At 55.9% G+C, this 13,725-nt stretch overlaps 1 protein-coding gene across 2 annotated transcripts in view; it reads right to left on the bottom strand.

The window, feature by feature from the left end:
- Window positions 1-13,725, bottom strand: part of NTN1 (netrin 1) — a 103,050-nt gene that overhangs the window by 8,695 nt on the left and 80,630 nt on the right. For both annotated transcript variants that reach the window (XM_056324135.1, XM_056324146.1), the window contains one exon: window positions 1,117-1,191. In XM_056324135.1, the coding sequence (XP_056180110.1) occupies window positions 1,117-1,191 (75 nt within the window). The remainder of the gene's footprint in view (window positions 1-1,116; window positions 1,192-13,725) is intronic.

Below are 13,725 nucleotides of genomic sequence, written 5' to 3'. Positions count from 1 at the left end.
ACCCGTACCCAGCCCGCTCCCCAGCCCCACACCAAACCTGAAGGCTCCAGTTTGGTTCCTCCTGCAGACACTTTGCTCCCCTCAGCTGCCGTGTCTGAGGGGGGGTGAGATAGTTGCCAGCCCCCGTGTATGTTTAGCAGCATTTCTAAACATCCCCTGGTGCAGAGCATCTCTATTTAACCAGCTCTACCTGATTTTTCCAGGTCAGTCTCATTCCTGACACTTGGCTCATCCCGGCAGTATTGGCGTGGCTGGTGAAGGAGGGTGATCTTTTGGGCAGGGAGGACCAAAGTGGAGCCATTCCTCCCACCTGCCCATGCCGGAGCAGCTCGATGGCAGAGCCGGGTTGGAGAGGGGCTGCTGAGCCCCAGGGAGGGCTTCAAGGGGTTTCTTGGTGTGGCCTGAAGGAAATCCCCTCCCAAGGTCACCCTGGACATCTCCTGCATGGACCTGCTGGTGACCACATTGGAAATGGACCTGCATCAAAAATAACCCCAGGAGCAGAAAGGTGGGGATGTGCCCGTTCCAAGCCAGAGCTGTGGCAGGATGCTCAGGACCTTGAGCAAGGATGGGGATCTCGCAGCCTCCCTGGCTTGTCCGAGGGCTGTGTCACCCTCTGAATTTGCCTGAGATTTATGGGGGAGATGGATCCATGTGATGGGGAACCGCCCGCTGCTCATCACCACAGCAAAGCACGGTTCTCAAAAGCTGCTGCATGGAACAGCACAGTAAGAAGAGACAGGACACAGTGTCACTGTAACCCAGAAGATGCTGTGGGATGAGGACACTACAGACACTGGGATGAGGACGCTACAGACCCTGATTTGGGGGTTTTCTCAGCATCTGCAGAGGAATGCATATTTTCCAAGTAACACATCACATTGCTTCTCCGCCAAGCATCGCTAGCCAGGGCTTCCTCTCCAAACCCAGCAAACCCCATACTCCAAACTGCACACCCCCAGCACGGACAGCCTGGCCCCAGCTGTGGCTGGGACCCAGCCAGCAACCTGCCCCTGGGCCAGGTGGGCTTGGGGACATCCCGGGAGGGAGATGCTCCCCCTCTCCATCTCCTTGCAACCACTCATCCCTGGGAAGTGGCGGAGAGAGGCGACTCACCATAGTCTTTCTTACAGTACTTCTTCATGTTGATCTTCAGTTTCCCCTTGGAGGCTTTGCAGTATGAGTCACAATCTGCACAGGAGAGAGGGGGAGGGCAAGAAAACATTAACAAAACAAATTAGCCTTAAAATGAATAAAAGGCTGGGGGGAGGAGGGGGGGGCGCGGCTCAAAGCTGCAGCCTGCCATGAATAAGCAGCGTGCCTGTGATATCCATCTGCCAGGCCCCGATTGGGTCGTCTAAGGGGGCATTCAGAAAAACCTTCCTTTCTAAAGAAAGCTTTTCACAAAGGAAACCATCCTCCCGCCCGCCTCCCCCTGCCCGGCTTCCCTGGGCCGCCTCTGTCTTCCTGGGAGACCCCGGGGGCCTCCCTTATTGTGCCACCCAGAGCTTTTGAGAGCCACACAAATTCCCCCTGTTCTCCAGCTCCCAACTGGAGCCTGCCCGGAGCCCACAGAGGCCCCATTGTCACCCCTAACCCGGGCCGGTGTCAGCCTTTGGCATTCATTGCCGAGAGATTTGGGCTGGGGTCACCCTCCGACAATGCAGGTCAGAGAGGAAATTAGCAGCCCATGAAGCATTAGCAAAGCCTTTTGGTGTCCACTCTACTGAAGTGTGCAAATAAAATACCCCAGTAGGAACATTTCATTTCTAATGGGCCCCCACTGCTGGGACACGCTGGCTTCGCTGGGGCGGCGCAGCAGCCGGCGCGGTGGGCAGGCGGGGGTGCTGGCATGGCAGCCTGGCAGCACGGCCAGGGCTGGTGGGGCTGGAGCCCGGCCACGGCCCCAGCTGGCTGCGGGGATGCTGAGCCCTGCTCCGGTAGCTGCTGCTCCCCGGGGACCTGCTCCAGTGTGGGATGCGGCTGGATGGCATCACGCGGTCAGATGGCATCACGCTGTTGGTGCCTCCAGCCACTGCTGGGAACAGCCTGGTGGCACTGTGGCTGGCTGGGTGATGTGCCACCATGTGCCAGCTCCCAGGATCAGTGCTGGCTCCTGGATGTGCTGTCCGTGCACATCCCATGTCTCAGTACCCATGGGTGCTAGAGAGAGGCCCCCAGCACCATGGAAACCCTGTACTTGGGGGAAAATGGGACACATCCTGCTGCAGCGGGAGACCTTGCTACAGTGACAGTCCTTGGACATTTCCACCTCTCCCAGCTGCCCACTGGTCCTCCACAGCCACCACTGGAGACCAGGTATGAAAACCTGCTGAAACGCCACAGCAGGGCCCAGGGCTCTGCAAGCAGGGCGGGATGCTGGGAAGGTGGGGGATGCTGCTGGTACCCCATGGCCAGCACACACAGGGTGCCCATATCCTGCGCCAGGCCACACTGGCAGTGCCAGACTGGAGACACACGTGCCCATGCAACACCCCACACTCTTCAGGGGACCATGACATGAAACCCTGGGGGAGAGGCTGTGCGGCATCACCCTCTGTGTCCCCCCTTAGCACGGCTGTGCTGCAGCCTCGGCAGGGCTTGAGGCCCCATTTCTTACGCACTGCAAGAGCCCTTGGAAGCAGCAGTGCTTTCCTAGAGAAGCAGACACTAAGCAGCCTGGGAGGGGAAACTGAGGCACAGAGCTGGGAAGTGGCTTCACAGCTACAGCAGCTGCAGCATTTTGCGGTGATAGCTCTGTTTGCAGTCCTGCTGCACACACAGGGGCTGCACTATGAAGCCAGCTTTGGGACAGGGACACCCTGGAGAAGGTGGTCTCCAGCGGTGGATGCTCAGAGACAGCACAGGTAAGGCAGACACTGAGGTCCGCAGATGCGGTGTGCTGGGTGCTCTGCTCACCAGCCTCAGTACAGGAGGTGTCTCTGGAGTGGGAGGCAGGTTCAGAAACATGAGGAGCTTCTCTAGGCGGAGAGGAGATGCTCCAGGAGGTCTCATGGACCCCAAATCCCACCCTCCCCACTGGCAGCAGAACCAAACCCAGCCTGAGCCAAGCAGCAGCTTCTTTTTCAGCTTGACTGGGAGAACCAGCAAGAGAAGAAAACCCACAGACCTGAACACACACACATCTCACGATTGTCAGGTACCACCTCAGTACCAATGCCTCTGATCCATCCATGCCCCAGCCTCTCAATGTCACCAGCAGAGTCACCTCACCTCAGCACCATCCTCCTGTCCTATTGCTGCTTGCTGCTCCCGTTCCTGAGGGGAGCACCCACAGTAACACGTGGCTTCATGCTCTTTCAGTATGACCTACCCAGGGCCAAAAGTGAGAGCTGTGATATGAAGTGGGGCACCTTCCTCCTCCAAGAGTCCCAGCTACAACCTAGCCGAAGCCCTTAGAAAACAAGGAGCTGAGCTGAGGCCTCCCTTTTGCTTTTCTCATCTAATATGATCCCAGACATCAAGTAAAACATGAAACGCACTGAGGAAAGAGTAAATATTCCATAAAAACTGTAGTTCAGATGATGGAGAGTTGCTAGAAAAGCCTCACCCAGCAGGATGCCACCATGCAGAGGGATGTGGCTGCCTGGCATCACCAAGCCCAGGGAACAGAAATATTCGTGGTACAACTCGATGGTAAGAGGTTCCTGGCCATAAACACTGAAGGAAAAGTCTATAAAGGGAAATAAAGGAGCATGCAGCAACGTAAGAGCCTGGGGCGCTTCCCCTCACCTGCTTGGTAGAGCAGGGGACTGACAAAAGACAGGCCATGGGGCAGCTTCGCTGGGCAGCTGGTACAATTCTGCTCATCCACAGACTGCTGATGTTTTCAGGACACCAAAGCAGTTATGATAAACGTGACGATGGCTCTCCTCTGGCCCCAAAATCCCGGAGCTCTGTAGGTGTTCAGCATTGTTACATCTGAGTCCCTATGTGGTGCTGACCTGCAGAAGAAGCTGATGCAAGGGCAGGCAGGGAGCAAGCAGCTGAGCAGGGACAACACCGGGGAGCTCTGGCTGCAGATCTCTCCTCTCCTGGCCAAATCTAACAAGCCAGGCAAACAGATGCTGGTGAGCAGCTGGCTCTGAGCACTAGTGATGGGCAGGGGTGGGCAGCAGCTGCCACCCACGTGCCCCATGGCTTGCTTGACCATGGGATCTGCAAAGGGGTCTCCACCGGCCAGGCTGGCAGAGCCCACTGAGAGCAGCTCCTCCTTCCAGCCCCGCAGCACCGCTTCTGGGATCCAGCCTCAAGAAACTGCAACCAGGTAGAAACCATTGCTCTGGGCTTCAGTCCAGAGCGCTTCACAAAAACAACCCCAAGTCTCTTCAGCAGCCTCTCCCCACAGAAGCATCCCTAACCACATCTGAGCTTCCCAACCCTTACACTACTGCCATGATATTTCCACTCTGCCTGCGATCACAGACCTGCTGGAAGCCCATCCCAGCATCACTTCCCAGCCAGGGAGGCTGCGGGTTGATGTGCTACCACCCAGCTGCCTCCCACAAGCCCTGCAGGTCAGCACCCTGCATCCCTACAGCCTCCACTTGCCCCCAGGGTGCGGACCTGGAACCAGGTTTGCTGCTCAAGGCACCCAGCCACAGCCCTGCTCTGACCCTGCTTTTGCTAACACGACCCTTGTGCTGCCTTCCCTTTCTCTTTCTTTTTCTCCCAACCCCACAGGCTGTGCCAGACCCTCAGCTGGTTTAAATTGAACTTGATGTGGCCAGAGCCAGCTGGTGTAGATCAGTGTAAATCACCCGATGCCAGGGCTGCCAGGGGTGGGGGATTTGCCCTGGCTCATTTCCTTTGTCTCCTATGTGGAGAGCTCTCCTGCCTCCTGGGTGACTTGGAGGTCCTCCGGGGCCTCTTTGGGAGAGCAAATGAAATTTCTCAGAGCAAAGGATTAGAGCTTGTGCTTGCTGGTGAGCAATGCTACATGTGTGGGGTGATGCCGCAAGATCACTGCTTGCTTAGGGGAAGTGCACAGAGGGGATACCACAGGATATTATTTCCCTGCTGCCTAGTGCCTAGGGAAGATCCTGCTTGTCCACCAAGTGACGTTTCAGCAGTTTGCTGAGCTGCAGGTCTCCTGATGGAAGGTGACAGCAAAGCCAAGCTCAAAGGCTGGGGAAGGGGTGGGAGGAAGGGGCAGCAGGTCGAAATGGGAGGAGAGGATCGATCTGGAGCCCGGAGGGCTCTCAACGCTGCTGCAGTGACTCGTGCATGTGTGCAGGAGATACACATGCCATAAGAGACTTGCAGAATTTCTCCCCAAAGTCTTCTGTTACAAACCTACAGAGTCCCGAGCCATGTGTTGCCTGCCCCGGTGCAAGGGAGGCTCCTTGTCCTGCAGGTCCCTCTCGCCCCTCTCCGTGGGGTTGCAGAGGGCCAGCCTGGGGTAACCTGCCCTTGGAAGGTGATGCTGGAGCCTGACCAAGGCGAGGCTGAGAATAAAAGGAGGCTGCCTGAAGAACTGAAGCCCCCTTTTCGATGGGGAGCAACCTTGTATCTGAAGCATGGGATGGTAAGTGCCCCGGTCCTGTCCACCCAGGCCCTATGGGCATTATGGGGTGCACACCACGCAGCTCTGCCCTGCAGGGCTGCTGGATGGGATCAGCCCCAGCTCTCTGCCTGTCGCGTTGTACAGAGGTTTCCCGTGCACACGAGGTGCAGAGCAAGGGTTGGTCCTCATGCTGGTGCTGTCCTGCCCTGCTCCTCCTTCCAGGCAATCTACCCTCTCAGCCTGCCCTCAACGGACCCTGAAAGCTCTCTGAGTCCCTCCTAGCCTGCACTTGGCCTGGCCATCCCCCCGGGAAGGACTGGAACACCCCTGGCTACGGCACCATGGTGTGGGAGAAATTGAGTGGTGATAGCCAAACACCCTCCTCCCCTGCTCCCAGCACTTTCCTCCCCAAGTTTGCTCAGCTGCACAAATATTTCAGTGCAAATCCCCGTTTCAGAGATGCAAACCCAAAGCACAACCAGACTCTAGAGCTTGTTTTTTCATCACTGCATCCTAATGCACCATGCCCCACCGCGGGGGCATCCTCCACCTCCCTGCCCTGTGCCCCAGGTGAGGAGCAACTGGCCGCTTCCCCGCGGGAAAGCACAAACTTTCTGCATTTCCCGGACAAACAGAGCAGGAGGAGATCTGGGAAGAGGCGGTTGGCGCTACTTGTTCACAGAGGGCTGGGAGCAGGTGGCGGGCGGCTGTTTCGTGTCTGTAGCAGCTTAGTAAAATGTGTCAGCATAGCATTCAGCAGCTTTGCAGCTCAGCCCATCCCCTTGATATAACTAAGTCTCTGGCTGAGCAAAGAGTTTTCACAGCTAAACACCTTCTTTGTTTTGCTTAATATTTTTTTTTCTTGCAAAAGTTGCATTTTTAATTTTTTTTAATTTTTTTTTTAACGTCTTCATTTTGGGGGGTTGTTTGATCCAGGCTGGTGCTGCTAACATGAGAGTGGAAACTGTGGGAAGCTGGGGTTCTGGTCACCCCGTGCTTTGTTAATGCACCCCACTCCTGCCAGAGCACTCATGCCTTTGGGGCTGGGCAGGATGAGGTGCTGGCAGCCCAGGCTCAGGGCACTGAGCACCATTCCCAAGAAGACGCTGCACGAGACCGCGTCTTGCTGCGCTTGCAGTTCCGAAATGAGCTTTAAGCCTCTGCGAAAGCCACATGTCGGTAACGGAAATTAAAGGCCCCTTGATTCTGACATGATAGAACGATTAAAGCCACATTTCTTGGCCTGGGTACCTAACTCGAAACACAGATATAAGGCTTAGATCCCCAAGGGGATTCAGATTTCTAATCCCAATTTATGCAGCTAAATTCTTATTGATTTCCCCCAGGTAGGGCCCTAAATACCTTTGCGGGCTGAGATCCAAAGTGGAGGTGTTGTGGCTTAGAAGGGGAGACCCCAGCCTTGCTGGTTTGGCCTCAGCATTCCGGGGGTGAAGGGCGCCTGCCTGCACTCCCTCTGCATGCTCCTGAGGGGCTGCGCTGCTTGCTGGGGCTCTGTGGGTGGGGGCCTGGGTGTCCCCACCTTCTGCTTGCACTGGGTGGGATGTGCAACGAGACCGAGCTCCAAAATGAAGGCGCAGGTCCAAATGTCAAATCTTAAATCCAAGAGTCCATCACTGGAGAGAGCAGGACTGAGAAAATGGAAATGGGGGTCTGCTTGGGGTCCCAGATACCCCCAGAGCTGGCTGGTTCAGACCAGTGGGGCTGTTTTGATTTGCTTTAATGCAAGGAGACCATGGTGATGAACAGCTTTCACCTTCTTTCCTTTTTTCTCTTCCTCCCCAGCATTATTGGTCAAAAATTGCCCATCTGGAGCTGCTCGCAGGCTGCAGCATCCCTGAATGGAGCTGGGGCGTGAGCTGCCCCCTGCGATGGGGCTGTGGGAGTGAGCAGTGGTGACTGTGGGGGAATGCGGCAGCATCCAGGTCCCCCCCAGCTCTGGGTGAATCTGTGCTTGGAAATGCTGGCTGTGGCACAGAACAGCCAAAGCTCTCTGCAGGCAGCTCCAAACCCATGCTCCAGCTCCTGCATTGCTACTGCTTCTGGCTTTCTAACAGCTCCTGAAGTTGCAGGGGGGGCTCAGTGCTGCAAAATCCGCGAGTGCCCACCGGGAGGAAGGTGAACGTCTCACTGCTGCATTTTTGTGAGCTCTGGTATCACAGTGATGCAGAAGATGGACCCAAGTGAACTCTCCCTTCACTGGGAGTTGGGGAATCCCAGCTCTCAACTGTGGTCCATCCCCAGACCTCACAGCTGAGCCACCAGTGTGCTCAACCAAAGCCCTGAGGTGGGTGCTGTCTGCATCAAGATGTTCCCTGAGCCCATCCAACAACCACAAAACTCTTCCAGGCCCTCCAAAGAACCACTACAGCCTTTAGTCCTGTGGGATGCACAGGGCAATATGTACAGCAGCCTGCAACTCCACGCGTCTGCAGAGCTTCATGCTGCCCCATGCCCGTGGGACTGAGCGCTCCTGCAAACTGTTCAGACTGTGGAAATAAATTTCCAACCCCTTTACAGGCAGCAGCCTGACATCTTCAGCCTGTGGTTGGAAGCATGGAGGAAAAGCGCATGAGATGGAAGGGGTGTGTGTGGGGAGCCAGCGATGGGGAAGGCAGGGGCAGAAACATCATGTCTCTGCTCTGTGGTTAAACACAGGCTCAGCCAGGTGCTGGATGTGCCCAAACTGGGCACAAAAACATTTTCGTAAGCCTTCTCAAAAGTCCCAAAGGCAGCTGGGAGCCATGCTCCCAGGTGACACGGGGTAAAGTGCAATCCACCGCTGCCCAGCACGAGGACAGGAGATGATGACCTTGTGCTGGGGTTGGCCCGCGGCAGTTATGGCAGGGATGTCCTTGGCTCTTGGACTTCAGGACATTTCCCCAGATGACCATGAAATCCTGTTCTACTCCCCACAGCACTGAAGCTGCCCCTTCCTTCCATCCCAAAGAATTATTTTAACATCTCCTCCGTCAGTCTCAGCGAATGACTGTTAGAGTCATTTCGGAGAGTGCCAGCTCTGCTGGCCAAACACACTTGCTCCGAGCTTCTAGATTTTGGCCTTTGCTGACCACATATCCCGAGGGAGGGATGCTCTGGAGTAGCCCTCTCCCTGCACTGGGAGCATGGATGGGCTTCTCCCTGTGGGATGAGCGGCAGAGCCTACAGTATCTGACTTGCAGAGCGCGTGTTGAACAAGAGGGATCAATGCTATAATTTAATTTGGGCTGGACTCCAGAGGGAGTCTTTTTCTCAGAACAGGCTTCTTTAATATAAAAGCAAACTTTAGGCAGCGAATCCCTTGCAGGTTATTCACTTTAGCAGTGACACCACTTCTCCTGGGCTCTGCTGCACCCTCTGCAGCCCCCTTCCCCGGTCTGGCTGTTGAACAGAGCAGGGGACTCTGTTATGACTAAATTGGCTCTTCTTCCCCCCACCTGGCAATGACCCAGCTATCATGCATGATACCCTTTGCAAATATAACATGGAAATTAGAGCTTTTCATTTTGGGGCCAGCTGTGGGACAGCCAATGCCTCTGGCTGGGTGGCCTTGGCCATCTCTCCAGCACAGCCGGGAGCTGATACGGGGAAGCACAGAATTTGCCAGCCTCGGACCTGGGATGAGCTGGGACTGGGCTGCTCCAGTCGTGCACGTTGTGTGATCTGCAGAATGGTCCCCAGGTTTGAACACTCTCAGCCTGTGGACGGGGATCCCGAGGGCCTGGGTCTGCTCCCAGAGGGTCTGTACAAAGTCGTGGTGCAAAGCAAGGCCCTGGCATAGGGTTGCATTTAACCATGTGGCCTTGTGACTTTGTTGTCTGTCCTTGGTCACCTCCTAAGCTGGCCCAGTCAGCCTCAAAGCAGTGGTCCCCACAGCGTGTCCTGGAAAAAGGAGCATCAGCTCCTGGGGCAGCCTTGGAGAGGGTCTGTGACCAGCCAGGAGCATCTTCTGGTCTCCAAAGCAGGCTCAGGAGCGTTTACACCAGCATGACTGTGTGTGGGTCACGGAGGGCAGCTCTGCCCCATAGTGAGTACAGCCATAGCAGCAGCAAGCGGTGCCAGCCCTGGCCGGGCAGCAGAACTGTGATGAGTTATTTTTACTTTTTTGGTTTTCTTTTTTTGGTGCTCTGTAGACCCAAACATTTCCCTGAGACCCTATTGAAACCCCTGGCAATAGGTATGCAAAATCTTTTCTGCAGAACAGCACCAGGACTCCTTGGGAGCACCTGGCTGGAGGATCCTGTCCCTGCCTGCAGCCCTGCCTGCATTCCTGCCTGCAGCCCTGCCTGCCCCACCTTGTACACCACAGCCTGGGCCACTGGCCTGTTGCTGGCTGCAGAAGGTCCTCACAAGGCAGCATGTTTCAGAGACATCCTCAGGCAGCGGCCAGGCTGCTGGGTGCCCGAACTGGGAACCTGTTGCATGGTGCTGGGCGAAAACATGGCTAAACCCACCCATGCACCAGTGCACCAGCCCCCTGCAAAGGGAGAGCCAGGTCCACAGTCCCGCAGGCATCTCCAGCAGAATAATTGCCACTAACCTCTCTCTTGGAACAAGAAGGTGCAAATGAGCCCACAGTGGCCTCCTTTCTTCTGGCTGAGCAAGATTGATTGAAAAACAAATTGGCGCAAATAAAGCATGTAATTAGATTAAAGCCTCTCGCCTGGAGTGGGTGGAAAGCTGCAGCGGGTGCTTCACAGGAGCCCACAGCCCCCTTCCCACCTCCGCAGCATCCAGCATGGCTCAGGGGGGGCAACTGGCACCAGCTGCCCTGGCTGGACCACCAGCACACGGCAGGATGCGGCCGGGGCTGCCCACCACCTCTGGGGAGCTGCCCCTACGGGGACCAATCGATCATTCCTGTGGCCCGATGCAACATCCCAGCACTGGCTCCTGGCATGGTGAGGATGCTGCTGGGGCACACGTTAGCCCGGCCTGTTTGCTTCGGCCCTGGGACCCCTGACTGTTGCATTCCCAGGGGAAGCCACCCCCAGACACCTCCCAAGCCCCACTGTGGGTCGAGGTGAATTTGTTCCCTGCTTCTTTAGCTGCCTGCTGCCAGTTTGGGGATGGGATGGGATGGAATGCGCCTGAGCAGTTCTTGGTGTTTTGGGACAGGGATGACCATAGCAGCATCAGCATAATCTAATGGCCTCATCAGCATCCCGATTTTTCCCAGATATAAAGAGAAGTGAGTAGGCACGCTGTGGTCCCTGGTGACACATGGGGACAGCCCAACTGTGCCAGACACTAACGCACAGGAAAACACCACACAAACACGGGAGCCTTATGGCTCATCCACCCCTGCCTCTGCACACTCCTTGCTCCTCTCCTGGCAGCACGGGAGCTGGCAGCATGTTTCCTACCCCCTCCCCACAGGAGTAAACCCAGCACTGAGCCCCAGGACACACGGGGGATGTGGGGTGCTGACCCTGACAGCACTTCATCCTCACCCAGCGCTTCCCCACCGCAAACGTGTCCCCAGCTGCTGGCCGCTGATGAACTCCAGGGCTGCCGCTCCCAGCACCCCTGGGGACACAGCCCTGCCGAGTTGCAGTCGACATGATTAAATACGTTAATAGGAAACCATCTGTCTTCAGGAGTGTTGGCCACCCTATAAATTCCTGGCCTGACAGCAGCTCCCTGGCCAAGCGGGTGCTGCACGGGACATGGGGGCAGGACGCAAACAGAGCTGGGGCAAATCACTTTCTGCTCCGGGGGAGACACAGCAACAGAGAGCTGGCGTGGGGGACAAGCGCTTTCTTTCACCAAGGGGAACCAGCATCTGGAAATGTCCCAGGATGGGGACAGAATCAGTTCATTTCACGTCAAAATCACCATTATTATTTTTTTTAGATGGGTTTGACAGCGATGCTGGGCTTGCAAGTCCTTGCTCTGAAGCTTGTGGCTTGGCTATAGCACCCAGGGCTTGTGAGCACCTGCGTCCCCCCAGCGTCAGAAGAACAGTCCCCAAGGTGGCAGCATCCCAGAGCTGGGGATGTGGGGATAGAGGAATTGGAGGGATATGGGGATGAAGGGATGCAGGAATGGAAGGATATGGGGATGAAAGGATGTGGGAATGGAGGAATGTGGGGATGGAGGGAAGCAGGGATGCAGGGATTCAGGAATGGAGGGGTTTGGAGATGGAGGGATACAGGGATAGAGGGATGAAGGGATGTGGGGATGCAAGAAGCCCTGCAACAGGATTATAAAAGCACGATGCAATTGTGTGTGAAGCTTATCTGCATTTCAGCAGAAGTTTTGTGGTGGTTTGCTTTGTGGGTTTTCTTCACAGACTTTCCGAAATATTTTGAAGTGACCAGAAGTTTCCTTCCTCACTGGAAGCCTATCACCCCCTATTGTGCTCATAGCCATTCACTGCAGATCACCATGAGAAACCTCTTTTCAGGAGGGAACTGGATGCTGCGGCCAATCAATCAGTCAATCAATCATGGAGTCAATCCATCACCTTGCTTACAGCCTGAGACAAGTGAGAGAATACCCATGCAGGGCTGACTTAATTACTCATTTGGATGGTACAAAGCTGGAGACCTCCAGCCTGCACCCAGATTTACACCAGGGTGACTGAAATGAGAATTTTGCCTCCTGATTGTACCACAGGCAGCTGTGCAGACCTTTATTCCCAGCCTGTGGAATGCTCCTGGCTTTTTGCAGAGCTTGCGCTCACTGTTAGCGCTTCCTTGGAGCAAAGAGCTGTGATTTTTCTCTCTGCCAGTGCAAAGCCCTTCTGGCCATACCCTATCCCTGGCTCTGGCAGCAGCATCACCAAGGCAGAGCAGGCACGGCTGTGCCCACAGCCTGGCAGCTCCTCCCCAGCCCAGCAGCAGCTGGGGACCCTTCGGGCAGGCGAGTGCTGCCGAGCCCCGCGCCCAGCTCCAGCGCTGCTGATCCCCTCCAGAGGTGTGAGCACTAACATGAGTGTGCACACATAGGCACACCTTTTTTTTCATTGAATATCAGTGCTGGGTGATGACCAAGACATGTTGCTACTTCACATCCGGAGAAAAACTAAGGCTAGCTGGTACTCTGCTTGCAGATCTGCAGAGTTTAGAATTTGTGATTTCCTTTGTTGGTCTGGAGACAAATCTAGTTTGCAATCAGATACCTCCTCAGGCTTTTCCTCCTCAATACATAATGTCAATACAGTGTCTTTCGATAGTCTTTTTCGCATTAAATTTGCAAGGTGCTACATAAATCTATTGTCTGTTTTTCTACTTTTTCCCCCAGTTTGCCTCTGCTAAAGGAGGACTCCCCAGGGATCAGCCTCCCCCAGGAGCCTGGGCTCCCTCTGCTCGGTGGAGAGCATCCCTCCCTCCTGGGCAGGGTGCCTGTGGCAGTGCAGCTCCCTGGGGGGCACCACACTGGCTGGGCCAGCCGCACCGGGCTGGTGGGAGGCTGGGGGAGGTTGGGTGGCTGTGCTGCACCCATAGCCCAGGCTCGTAGCCAGCCAGCCCAGCCTGAGCAGAGACCTGGACCTGCTGGGGTGACTGAGCCTGGAGCTGCCAGTCTGAGATTTCAGAAAGTTGCAACGCTCAGCACACACTGGCAGGGTTGGTTTGGGGCAACATCAAAGACAAAATCCCAGCACAGAGGGACTCAGCCCAGACATCACCCCATGGGACGCCAAGGCCATGGGAGGCAGGGGGAGATGGAGTTTCAAGGAACATCTCCCCGGCCCCTCTGACACAGCCTCTGAGCCTATGATGGTGAGATGCCATGAGCAAGTGCCACCATCCAAACACAATGACCATGGTGCAACCGTGGTGCAGAGCTGCCCCCTTCCCTCCCTGCTTGCTCAGTGCTCCAGGGAGGAGGGAAGATTTGACCTTCAGCACGGTGTGGGACTTGCTTCCCCCAGCCCTCCCAGAGCCCACCCAAGAGCTCTGTCCACACGCCTGTGCCCAATCACAGAGTGATGAGCCACATCTTCCCTGGCCAAGCCACCAGCACCTTCACATTTACCCTTGTGGGCACAACGCTGGGGAGAGATTTGCCACTGACTTCACCCAGGGATGGAGCTGGTCCAGCAGTTTAGATAAACGTTTGGGAAGGGGCTGGGGAGCCGCGGTTTGGCCCCATGTCCTGTCCCAACCAGAGGTGCTGCGCAATGCCAGCGGCCCATCCCCACACTGTCATTTTCCGAGCAAGCCTCGCACCCC

Source organism: Falco biarmicus, chromosome 1, assembly GCF_023638135.1.
Source record: "Falco biarmicus isolate bFalBia1 chromosome 1, bFalBia1.pri, whole genome shotgun sequence".
Taxonomy (NCBI): Eukaryota; Metazoa; Chordata; class Aves; order Falconiformes; family Falconidae; genus Falco; species Falco biarmicus.
Note: the sequence above shows the minus strand (reverse complement) of the source record. Positions and strands in the feature narration are given on the sequence as shown.